At 39.9% G+C, this 11,819-nt stretch overlaps 3 protein-coding genes across 4 annotated transcripts; 2 read left to right on the top strand and 1 right to left on the bottom strand.

The window, feature by feature from the left end:
* The first annotated feature begins 410 nt into the window (after nucleotides 1–410).
* On the top strand, nucleotides 411–1,379 carry LOC124306776 (uncharacterized). The gene is made up of 3 exons (XM_046767770.1): nucleotides 411–740; nucleotides 908–1,034; nucleotides 1,156–1,379. Exons 1-3 carry the CDS (start codon nucleotides 535–537, stop codon nucleotides 1,195–1,197), a joined length of 375 nt encoding a protein of 124 aa, XP_046623726.1. The 5' UTR covers nucleotides 411–534; the 3' UTR covers nucleotides 1,198–1,379.
* A 359-nt stretch (nucleotides 1,380–1,738) lies between these two features.
* LOC124307119 (uncharacterized) lies at nucleotides 1,739–10,237 on the top strand. Of its 2 annotated transcripts, none has more exons than XM_046768525.1 (6): nucleotides 1,739–2,288; nucleotides 2,550–2,685; nucleotides 2,924–5,125; nucleotides 7,782–7,922; nucleotides 8,444–8,886; nucleotides 8,969–10,237. In XM_046768525.1, the coding sequence occupies exons 3-6, from the start codon at nucleotides 5,032–5,034 to the stop codon at nucleotides 9,437–9,439; spliced, it is 1,149 nt and encodes a 382-aa protein (XP_046624481.1). In that variant the 5' UTR covers nucleotides 1,739–2,288; nucleotides 2,550–2,685; nucleotides 2,924–5,031; the 3' UTR covers nucleotides 9,440–10,237. The 2 variants fall into 2 exon arrangements, with proteins under 2 accessions (XP_046624481.1, XP_046624480.1); XM_046768524.1 differs by having other exon boundaries at nucleotides 1,740–2,288; nucleotides 2,941–5,125.
* Nucleotides 9,623–11,751, bottom strand: LOC124307122 (UPF0687 protein C20orf27 homolog). The gene is made up of 4 exons (XM_046768532.1): nucleotides 11,599–11,751; nucleotides 10,990–11,107; nucleotides 10,776–10,913; nucleotides 9,623–10,663 (listed from the first exon to the last, which is right to left on the bottom strand). Exons 1-4 carry the CDS (start codon nucleotides 11,609–11,611, stop codon nucleotides 10,441–10,443), a joined length of 492 nt encoding a protein of 163 aa, XP_046624488.1. The 5' UTR covers nucleotides 11,612–11,751; the 3' UTR covers nucleotides 9,623–10,440.
* Between the last annotated feature and the right edge of the window lie 68 nt (nucleotides 11,752–11,819).

Below are 11,819 nucleotides of genomic sequence, written 5' to 3'. Positions count from 1 at the left end.
ATATCTGTATTATGACGGAGTTGATATCGAAAGTAAGATTTCATAGGAAATTGTCAATTTCAAATCCAGCTGAGTGCGGGCATATTCGAATTCTAATTCTCGGGGATTCCCCAATTCTTTACCGCTACAGCAGCGTCACGTTGTTAGCAATTTTTTTATTTATTCTACGAATCCCAGTTCGTGATTAGGCGTGTTCCGATATTAGCCCCCAGTGCTGCCAACAATATTTGATCTTTTTTGCGGTGCCGAGCTTGCGAATAGCTCTGCTTCTATCCTAGGGAGTTTTAGCACTGGTTCGTAATTTCGGAACGCACCATAGCTCTGCCTCTGTTCTACGGAGTGTTTAGCACTTCTAGTAGCTTCTAGTTAGTTTGGGAACCCACTCTTTACGTTTTTAACACCTTAATTGTACGTCACTTACACGGTCATCCGGTTTGCTAGATATACGTGCCAGTAATAACCAACTCGCCAAAATCCATCGATCTACCTCAATCAACAATCGACGTACCAAAGTTCTCCCAATTTTATCCGAAAATGGCATTAACTGAGATCATTGTGCTTGTAATTGTTTGCATGTTGTGTTATTGGTTCTTCAAACACGATAAGAAAACGGATGAAAAGAAGCATAAGTTAGTATATGATCACTGGTCTCCGTCTCCTGAAATATCGACACCTCCATACAAGTGTTGCCAAAGCAGCATAATGTCGTCTCGATCAGCCAACCCATCGACAAAAAAGAGGTAAACAGGAGTTGTGAGAACCTGAAATTTTCTGTGAGACCGGATGGTCGCCAATGGTTGATGAACTATGTGAAATTATAAAATTTTGCATTCAAAAAGAATCTCTAGTTACCGTTTGTGAGTAGTAGGTAATTAGTTAGCATGCACATATTATCTTATTGATGCAGGATACAACGCCAGCTTCCAAATGCAGAAATGTGCAAAATTTGCCAACATCCAATGGATGACCCAATCAAATTAAATTGTGGACATTCTTTTGATAGGAAATGTTACACCCTCAGGGAGAAATTGATTGTAAGTAACGATCTCGGAGGATGCAAGCTAGCTCCATTTTTATTAATCTAACGTCGTTCGTTAGTTCCTACAATTCTAAATAATATTCTTATAATGATATAAAATTTATCCATGTCCACAGATGCAGTTTCAACCACAAGCGAAACTTTGCCTCAGTTGCTGATCGAGCTAATTCTAAAATTGATGCAGTCTTATAGAACATTGTCGTTATTACTTAAGTGTATCGACATTCAATTTTATCAGAAAAAGCAATTTAAGAAACACCAGTATATTAATCTTAACTTTATCTATTTTGTAATACGAAGTTTTATTCGAAAAATAAAAAACCGACTAGTTGTGGAGAAAGATTGTTTAGAGATTGAGAATTCGGGGAACCCCAGCTGAGAGACGCGTGAAAGTAGGAATAGACCCGATATCGCCGAGAACAGGTGCCAACTTTCAGTGAAGTACACGTCAAATCTCCCAAAGAAATATTTCCATGATTGTTCGAAAAAAAAAAACGAGAACCATGCGCCAAGAGATGAGTCTTTATCCGATAGATATCCGATGCCGAATGTGTAAAAATCTCCGCTATTTACTGTCAAAATTTTTCCGCGGCATCGATAAAAGTAGTAAAATACGTTATACGCGAAAACTAGCTACGTCCGTAATTTCGTCTGTCAAAAAAATCACAGAGGGCGCCACGGTGGTTTGTTATGGCTTCGAGACGTGATCCTAGACAGATGAGCAGCTGCTGTCACTCCTGTCACTGTAGTGGTCTGAGCTTGTGCGAACTGTGAGAAAAAGTAAAATAAAATACGCGCCGTTCCTCGCAGACAAAAGACAGACGGCGGAGAGAATGGACGAGCATTAATGAACGGTGATCTTAATCTTCGCGGTGCTCGAGACGCTCGTTTTGCAGAGTTCGTCGCTCCCGTGGCTGTGTTGCGCAGTGGACGGTCAAGTGTCGCATGAAAAGTGTGATGCGAATGAGGAACGAGGCTTCGGAAAGGCTCTCGAACGGGACTGTTGATCAAACTCGGAGCGTCGCGATAAATTAGGCGTCAGTAATTTCCCTCGCAGAGCTACACACTCAAAGATGGCGTACCCTGGCATAGCTTTTGTTGCCATGATCGGTGTCGGCCTCGGTTTTGCACTCTGGTATTTTCTGGCAGACACCCCCCAATCCCAGGGTCCCTATGGTTCCGGACCACCACCGCCTCCCAGGGGAGTAACGCCGTCCAACAACTCGCGGGCGCCACCGAATGACTCCAGGTAGAGACCCCTCGCCTCGAGCCTTTCCTATGTCGTTGTGTTCTTCGCCAACTTTCAGAATTTTCTATCGTCTGGAACCGCTCTTTCTGTTTCTTATTCTCAAGACAAGTGACGTCGCTACTTCAGGGAAACTTTTCTTTTTTCCATTTTCATTTTCTTGCATAGCGCACCTTGTAGATCACAAAATTAGTGACAACGATACCTACCGAATTATGCGAGTAGATGGTAGAGCAATCTGTTTATCGATTATTTGTTTGTCAGGCGCAGGCGACGCTGGAGAAACACTGGTGGGACAAAGGAGGATTGCTCGATCTGTTCAGAGGAACTTGAACATAACCTAATTACTGTTAACTGCGGACATGAATTTCATGTCCCCTGCATTACCAAGTGGCGTGAGGTAAGTTTTTCTACAGAAATAGGTAAAGCTAATTCGTCATATCTCCAGAGAAGAGAAACAAAAAGAAAATTGATCACAAAATATTCACATTAGGCATGTGGCGTACCTATGTTTGTCAGAGAAAAGAATGAGCTTATTTGAATTTTTTCGTACTGCCAGGATGATGATGTAGCAGAACTTGGGATAGTGCCATATGTTTCTTTCAATAATACATACATGTAACCTGTTTTTGTGCAAGCCAAATTTTAACTACAGGTCGCACGTAACACGGGAGCCCAGAACACCTGCCCACTTTGTCGGCAACATATCTGAGCCTCTGAACTTGGATATTGGGGAGCTGTTTGTTGCGAAATGAGATGAAATGTGATCACTGAATTTCATCAATTCAGCGCCATTCAATATGAATTATTGATTGACTGAATGATTTTAGCACCGGTGCCTGTCCATGGCAATAATTATTAAATTATACATAAAATTGAGGGATCGAAAAAAAAATTTTTATACACTTTGTTTAATCAAAGTAACTCTTATGTCGATGAAACGTAGGTAGCTGATAAGTGTAGTCAGCTGTGCTATAAGCAATTATATACTATACAATATTATACAAATACCTTCAATGTTCTGTTGAATATTTTTATATTTTGCCCTGAATTTTTTTCGGTTAAACTTTCGCTAAACTATTGTTGACTAGAAATGTTTCAGAATAACACAAAAACAACAAAGTAATCAAACAATATTAAGGCAACTAGTGATATCGTTGTTTGTAATAACTAAGTAGCTATTTTTAATACCAATTCCTTTTAGTTGTTTTTTTTTCTCTTGTGAGACTGAATCCTTGCATCAAATGTTCTCTATTTGCCAAGGCTAGTTTATATGAGTCGCTTCTTTCGTTATTTATGTTTCGGTCATAAAAACAAATTGTTGGAAATCGGTGAAACCGCAGAGCTTTCAATAAAGTTTTATTATGGGGATTTTGTTTGGGATTTTGATTTCTGTTGTGGTTTTTTTTTTTTTTTTCTCTCAAATAACCAGTCGACGAAGTCGCGCAGCGATAGATGAAAAAAAATTGTTACGTTAGAATAAGTGCCCTTACTAATATTTAACGACGTCTAATACGTTTAATTGTAAGCATCGTTTTAAAAGTAATCAACGAATAAAGTCTTTCAAAGTATACCTAAACCGTATTTTTCGTTGCAAATATGTTAGGTCTTCCGTCGACGTTTATATACTATTCGTAACCCGAGTTTGAGCACGGGCTATTTTCTCAATATGACAACAATGGATAGCACTGATATTATTTTACGTAACACGATCCGCTTTCGTTTCCGGCGGACTTTTTAAAACGAAAACGTAACATGTATGCACTCATACTTGTACTTATGTTAGCGTCGAAAAAGGCCTAAGCTTTCCCCTCTGCACTTGCGCATGGAGCAATTAGATACACATATATTCTGCTTCTATCAGGTGTATTCTTTTTCATTTACTTTGATACGGCGCCCTTTATGCAAAAATACGTGATGCTTGCGGCATTCTGAGAAACTTGAAAGTTGTGAAGTAAAAGTTTTAAATGAAAAAGAAACTTCAATTCGATCTTCCTCTTTTTTTACTGTAATATACGAATCGAGATGAATATGAATCATCATGAAATTATGCTTACGAAACAAGACGAGGATGCACTTTCTATTCGAATACCAAATTGCAAAAATCATCGATCTAACGTGTCTCTTAAATATGGAAACGTTCGCAGATGTGATCTTCGTTTGTATAGTCTTACGCCGCATTATCCGATCCTGTTACCGTGTTCGTATCCCGTGTAATAATTTATCACCGGCAAACCTCTCACCTAAATTTTTCTTCCCTCATTCATTTTATGCAAGAGGTATGAAATAAGCAGGAAAGCCAACGCCGCTAGACAGAGCGGAGACCGATGCTCGTTCCTGACACTGAACACTGTTTCAATGCGCTCAGTTAGCGCAAGGATCTCATTGCAGCAAGACGATTTAAAACGCCGCGCGGCTGACACGATCACTTATTGTTAAACGGACAATCTTGCTGCTCATTTTATCATTAAAGTGCAGTCAAAAGTGCGATAGAGACTGTGAGTGAATTAATAAAATTTCTAAATTTGTACAACTTTAATTTGCAATACAGTGAATTTTATTTCGGTGAAGAATTTTAAAAATGAAAGTAAATAACTTTGATCGTTAAAAAAAGATGCAGAGATTTGTAACCGAAGAACATCAACGCTCATGGTCTGCAGATCAGTGCAGCGCCAATTTCTACCTCGGTACAAAGAATTGTCAGTGATCTTATCTTTCTGAAAAATGATCGTATCTGTAAAATATCATGTTACGATGCGTTATTACCGCGGTTTTACTGATCTCCACACTTCAGGAATCTTCTCACGCCCTACGATCGAAAACTTCCGTCGAAAACCGAGGTAAGAGTCATTTTTCATTTCCATTTGTAGAGACTGCGTAAAAATTTCAAATATATCCGCAAATTAGTCTAATTCGAAATATCATTGTGTGTGCGTAGAGATAAAGTTATAGAAATATAACGAAAAGGAAACAGTTAATTTGATAACGTATCGAATGTGTTGAATTATCTTACAGTTGGTGTTGTATACTCAGAATCAGTGTTAACATGTACGTATAAAAATTACGTCTAATAATTCGTGCCACGGATCGATTTGCCGCATCTATAATAATTAATACGTAATTAATTAAACCGATAGAACGTGTAATAAAATTTCGTTACGTCACAATCCATACCATAAATGAGAAAGAAAGAAAAAAAAATCAGTTGAAAACTGTCAAGAGAAACGTTCATAACTTTCGTGATTCCGGAATACGATTAAGTCCGTTGCATTGAATTGCATACATTTTGATGTAATGATCATCATCGTGATTCGAACGTGCAAGACTTTCACTATATGAAGAACGTATTATATTCCTCACTAATAAATATTTGCTTCTAAATTCCTCATCTCACTTTCATATGATTATTTCGTGTGACGATGCGTTTCGGATAAATGATACTATAAATATTTATTCACTGTACCATTGCAGCTCTGCGTTACGATATAGTTGCCGTGATTATACCCATAAATCGGTTGAGAACACCTGACCAGTTATAACGGTCAAGCATTTTTATTGACTCGTTTGTTTGTCTGCAGTACACCGACTTACACTCCAGAATTTAACGCTGCTCCGCTAATGAAGAGATCGTTTACTACTCTTGAAAATCGTGCTCACCGATGCAGTTCTTATTGTCAGCTCGCGTTTCTTTCGTCCTGCACGCTCCGGTGAAAGGTATAATTATGCCCATCGCGCAGTGAAGGTATACATATAACACAATTATACCCGAGCCGAAAAACGACGCGACATACAAGTTGGGCATTCAAAAATTACATCCGAATTCTTACGTCTTCTCGCTTATTTAAATATTTACTAATTACAAGCACGGTGCGTTATAATAAATTCAAATCGTCACGCGCTGGCGGGAAAAGTATTCCGTTACCATTACACGAGAGTTGAAGAAGATTTGTTTCCTTTTGAACTCGCGTCACGCTGTTGCAGAACTAATCAATTCTTAACAGTATATATGTACATAGTAATACTATAAATGTACTACGAAGCTGACCGTAAATTAACCGCTGAATAGAATCCTAGACAATATTTAAAACCCAACTATACAAGCATGATATTTATTACACGCGAATCAATAGACTTTGTTGATTAAAAATCGCGCGATGCTATAACGTGTACCGTAAATCGGTACAAAATGTCAATAGATCACTTCGATCAGTGATCCTACATATATCTAGCCGATCTTGCAGCTGGGATCTAGAATATCGAGAACAGGGAAACGAGACGCGTATATGTGTGATACATAAGTGCAGTTATATCTTGGAAACGAATCGCGCGTACTGCAGTTTGACCTGCAATCAAAGATAGCGAGGATCTAGCCAGATGTATATCAGCACACGTGAACAATAGTTCTATGCAATGATGATAATATTTTTTGTAGGAAATCTATACCAGGTGACGAATCAGTAACGATTCGTTGACTTTCGATTGTCTTTTTGTCGCGAGAAAAAATTTTATTTCTATCCTTTTGAGGTGATTCGATTATTATACACTCCGATCTACGGTGTAGTGCAGGTTGCCCTCGAATTGTACCGCGAAGATCATTGATCTCTGCAGTTTCAAGTTCTCGATCGACGCGGCTGCAGCAATTTTATTTTTTCTAACAAGGTTACATACCGAAAGTAGTTCGTTCAAGTGAGGATTACTATATAGACTTGGGGGTCAAGTTACTCGCAAACAGGCCTGCAGCAGGTACGCGTTCTACTTCCTGAACTGACCACTCGAACCTCGTACAAATCCTACGATCGTATCACGTGTGTACCCCATCGTCGTCGTGGACCCTGATTCGTATATTCAATGTCACGATCTGCACTTCTAGCACACACCGCGCGTAAAATTTTAAGGGAAGGGGGGACAGCTTGGAAGGTGTAAAATTATACCTGTTTTTAGGATTTTTTGTTAAAGAAAATGAAAACACTTGGAGCAATTTCAGTTTGAGGGTTTTATTATTTACAGTTTCTGGAACATTTTAGAAATTTTTCATTGAAATTAACAACAAAAGGGCGACATGCCGCATATAAGTAACGAACGACTCCGAACTCGAGAGCTTTTCCGGTGGCGCATTTCCTAACATCGCTGTTCAGCTTGCAAGTTTGTAACAGATAGAGGAATTTTTATGAAACTAACAATCTAATATGTTTTCGAAACTATAAATAATAAAACCCTCAAAGTCAAATTGCTCCAAGCGTTTTCACTGTCTTTAGAAATCATTCCTAAAAATAGGTATGATTTTAAACCGTCCAAGCCGTACCCCTTCCCCAAGCGAGAAATTACGAATCTCGCCTCTGTACGCAATTTTGGACAACCGTGAGATTTACCCAATTTTTTTGACATCTTTTTGCGCACTCGCTGACCTACTATCGATCTTTCTATGTGTGTACACGTCTAGGTATCAACGAAAAACGAGGGAATAAAAACGACGTCGTCGTCGTCTTTCGATTTCAGTAAGACGCCTGATTCGCTCCTGGGCTCCTCTCGTTTGGCTCGCGCCTGGAGAGGAATTCCTGCCACTCGGAGTACCGGAATTCCTGGATAACGTCGAGGCGGTAAACGACGGTGACTTCCTTAGCACCCGACTTGACGTGGGTAATCCATTCCTACGCAATTTAATAACTGTGCAACGTTTCGAAGCCAGAAATTTTCCAGACAATAAGACTCGTTTTCTATCGGCGTTCAACATATCGTTACATCAAATTAGTTGGGCGCAGTATGGCGGCAAAAAACTCTTTACCGTAACTTCAAATTAAGCGAATTATAACATTATATGGACATAGTATTTCTGACTCCGTATTAACGTATTCCGACAATATAAAGGCTGTATACCGAAGCTTGCACGAAATCTTTCTTGCTTCGACGTTTGAATATGTATTAAAATGTTTGCGGTTGGTTGAATATTGCAGTATTGTATGTGTGCTTTTTTCTGCCGCCATGTTGCGTTACAATTATTGCACACTGACATTCGCTCACTGTTCGATCGTTCGATTATACGAAACTTTTTCACCATGCAGGTATAAATAACTGTACGTATATAAAAAAAAAAAAAAAAAAACTGCCAACTCGATCGCAATGTGTTTATTTTTCCATGGATTCGAATAACCGCGATACAGAAAGGCTGCTACGAAATAAGACCTCGTTTCTGTACGGAAAAAAACCGTGGATGGATTCGGTGCCGGTTTACGCTCTGGTCGAGAACTGCGCTCTCCTTTACAACACCAGCGGAGATCATCGACAGACGAAGAAGGAGGCATTCCGCAAGTCTGAAATAAATACTAAGGAGATCGTCGCAAAGACCGGACACGACGAAGGTAACGGCGTTGATCGGGAAGTCGAAGAGAGCCTGATTTACGAAGAGAAGAGGACCCGGCTTCCTCACTTCCACGTGACTTACTGGATGTTTTATCCGTTCAGCGAGGGGAAAACCATTTGCGTGTTGGACCTCGGGTACCTGGGCTCGTGGCCGATTCCTCTCGTCGGTGGAAAATGCTTCGGTCTGTTCAAGGAGTACGGGAGCCACGTCGGGGACTGGGAGCACATGAGCCTGTTTTTCAAGGTCCGGACCGCGATTTTGTCTTTCTCACTCGTTTGCCAAGGTGCTTGGCTTCGGATTAAAATTTAGCTTTCTTCGGATTCAGGGCGACGATCATCCCCTGGCGATGTACGTCTCAGCCCACGACGCCGGCGCATTTTATCGCTACGACCCGGTGGAAAAGGACTTCGTATACGAAGCACAAGAGACCAGGAAGGGGATATTCCAGAAGCCGATATTCCCCGATTACGTTTACACAGCGGGCGGTTCGCATCCTGTTCTCTTCAGCGCGAAAGGGTCCCACGGGCTTTGGACGGCACCTGGGAAGCATAAATTCGTTCGGTTGCCCCGATTGTACGACGAAAGCGGATTCGGATCGCCCTGGCCGACGTGGAGGAAGGTTGAGATGCTTCCTAGGGAGAGGCGGGACGCGTTACCTTCCTGGATGAATTACAAGGGGCGATGGGGAAATCCGAAAACAAACTGCCATCCCTTAGCTAAACTAGGTATTAATTTTTGCCAATTTGTTGACGGTCCAACCGGAATTCCGCTGAAAAAATTCAACTTTCATTGCTAAGAATGAATCCGTTTTTCGTCATCAGACGTTCTTTCTCTATACTTGTATAATAGTAAAAATATCTTTCAGACAAATTGAAGGATTATCTTGAACGGTCTTTGAGGATAAATGATAGGAAATTTAAACGACGATGTAATGAGTGGATGGGTTAAGGAATATAATCTTTTTTTTTCTCTAACTCACAATTAAATAGGATTTGAATCGACGTTGAGTATATAATATGTAGATATGTATGTATTTTATTGAAGGACAAGTGTATACGCATAGTGCATGTTTAACATGATAATTGGAATTCGTAATTGCTTTTCAATAATTTATTACTAATGCATATCTAGCAATAAGCAAAGCACCAAATTTACGATTAATAATAAAACTTTGTATATGATACATTATGTATATTTTATGTAAGTATAATATAGATATATTAGCGATGATTTAGGAAATAGTTGTAGTAAAATAAATTTCAATGTATAGAAATCGTTGTACACGTAAGTGATGTACTTTATGTTATACAATTCGCATATTATAGCTCTGCGTGATATGCAATTAATAATCAGAGATAATAGCGCGGTTTAACATATTTTAAAAACTATTTATATAATGTTAGTATTCATTAGTGTGTCATTCGCGATAACAAGTTAAGGCGCACATGGTACAAATTCTTTACTTTCCGTAAAGCTTTATACAATAAATTACTCAGCAATGTTTATTAGGCCGAATCAATACTATAAAATTCATACACGGTTCTCTATATAGAACCTTAATACTTCGATTTGATAGCTCGTTGGAGAGAGAAAAGTATCAAAAAATTCTCCGTGATATATTATGCAATTTTTCTTTGTATCACGGTTTTTAACAACTTACTTTACCTGGTGTAATCCTTGCTCTTATATCGCGGCGCAATTCGCGCGAGTTCAGCGACCGTCCCGATTTCGCATGCTTTCCAGTAGGCAGATCTTGTCTTTAATCCAAAACCATTAAAGAAACCCCCTGTCAAAATTTCAGTCCTGCGAATTAAAGCCCGTCCAGTCCGATACCTCGTCGTCGTCATCCCCCTCAATGCCAATACTCCGAACCCCGTTTCGCAACAAAGGAGTACCTTTTCCTTTGCCCAAGACTCTAGCGTTGAGAAGAATTTTTAAAGGGTTTCCAGACTTGCAGCACATTACTTGAATTTCTTCCTTCAACAGTTTTTCTTTGTAGGCCAGCAGCTCCACTTTCAACCTGTTGAAGTTTATTTATTCCAACGTTATATCAGGCGATAGCATATCAGACCTTGCTCTAAACTATGTATCTTTGTTGTAAATCAACCGTACAACCGCAACTATATTCTTACCTCAGACCATCTTTGTCGTGTGCAAAGTCGATGACACGGCAATTTGTATTTGGAATATCAACAATTACTGCAGGTGCCAGAGTTTTCCCCTCGTCTTGTATACAGAGATTCCATGGCACGGAAAACTCTACGTGGTATCTGTGATGACATAAAAATTTTAGTTATTCAAATAACAGATCAATTTGGCACAAAACTGGATAACACTTATGTGTACTTGTGATAAAGTTGCAGGAAACCAAGGTGTACATCCAGATGACCATGCCGCTGAGGATAAATCATAATGTTGTTGTCTTTGCCGACTCCGCTACCCCCTCCAAAATGTACGTGGTGTTCTAAAAAAAAACATAAACCATCGTCATTGTGTCAGAATTATCGCTTGCCTTTTCAGTCTGCCCTCGAAGTTCGAAGATTGCCAAACTTTCTTTACAGAATGTGAAAAGGGGACCCAAAAGTGTGAGAATTAAGTTAAGGTGAAAATATTTGAAAATTTTCAAAAATATTCCCAGTCCCATTATCCCTTATCCGCTGTTTAACATCACATATTTTTCAAAAAATGTTGCAGATTTTAAGAAGCTAAATGAGGTTTCAAAATCACTATAGAAAAAAGTGTTGATACGCGTTCGAAATTTCTACACCTGCAACGTGAAACAGTATGACGTGAAAAATGGCGGGAGGGGGGCGAGCTTGAGGACGTGTACGTCCCTGAGCCGAACTCGTGGTTAGGTATCGAGCCACTCGCTAGTCGTACTAATATGTTGAATTTCGCGCACTTTAGTCCGAGGACCGAGGCGGGTGATAGGCAGCGTGTCGAGCGATTTCTTACCCTTTTCTCCCATGATTGAACACGTCGTCAAGCAACAGGGTTCATCTAGACGCTAGGTGTGACTCGTTTGACAAGGGGTGCAGCAGCATTTAACCGTCGTACACGCTTACCGCAATAACAAAAGATAATATGGAATTCCGATTCCCTCACCCGAGGAGTTGCCAAGGTGTAAAATAGTTCGGGTGCCGGAATGAAGATGGGGCTGCGAGTCCGAGATTCGG

This window comes from Neodiprion virginianus, chromosome 6 (genome assembly GCF_021901495.1).
Source record: "Neodiprion virginianus isolate iyNeoVirg1 chromosome 6, iyNeoVirg1.1, whole genome shotgun sequence".
Classification (NCBI taxonomy): Eukaryota; Metazoa; Arthropoda; class Insecta; order Hymenoptera; family Diprionidae; genus Neodiprion; species Neodiprion virginianus.
The sequence above is the reverse complement of the archived record's forward strand: the minus strand, read 5'-3'. Positions and strand labels throughout refer to the sequence as shown.

What these genes read in the sequence shown, in the direction of transcription:
- LOC124307119 (XM_046768525.1), top strand. Translation starts at nt 5,032, where the DNA reads ATGTTACGATGCGTTATTACCGCGGTTTTACTGATCTCCACACTTCAG. An exon ending in AACTTCCGTCGAAAACCGAG is followed by an intron (nt 5,126 to 7,781) that starts GTAAGAGTCATT and finishes TTTCGATTTCAG; the next exon opens with TAAGACGCCTGATTCGCTCC. An exon ending in ACATGAGCCTGTTTTTCAAG is followed by an intron (nt 8,887 to 8,968) that starts GTCCGGACCGCG and finishes CTTCGGATTCAG; the next exon opens with GGCGACGATCATCCCCTGGC.
- LOC124306776 (XM_046767770.1), top strand. Translation starts at nt 535, where the DNA reads ATGGCATTAACTGAGATCATTGTGCTTGTAATTGTTTGCATGTTGTGT. An exon ending in AACCCATCGACAAAAAAGAG is followed by an intron (nt 741 to 907) that starts GTAAACAGGAGT and finishes TTATTGATGCAG; the next exon opens with GATACAACGCCAGCTTCCAA. An exon ending in CCCTCAGGGAGAAATTGATT is followed by an intron (nt 1,035 to 1,155) that starts GTAAGTAACGAT and finishes CCATGTCCACAG; the next exon opens with ATGCAGTTTCAACCACAAGC.
- LOC124307122 (XM_046768532.1), bottom strand. An exon ending in TTCCTGCAACTTTATCACAA is followed by an intron (nt 10,914 to 10,989) that starts GTACACATAAGT and finishes ATGTCATCACAG; the next exon opens with ATACCACGTAGAGTTTTCCG. An exon ending in CACGACAAAGATGGTCTGAG is followed by an intron (nt 10,664 to 10,775) that starts GTAAGAATATAG and finishes AAACTTCAACAG; the next exon opens with GTTGAAAGTGGAGCTGCTGG.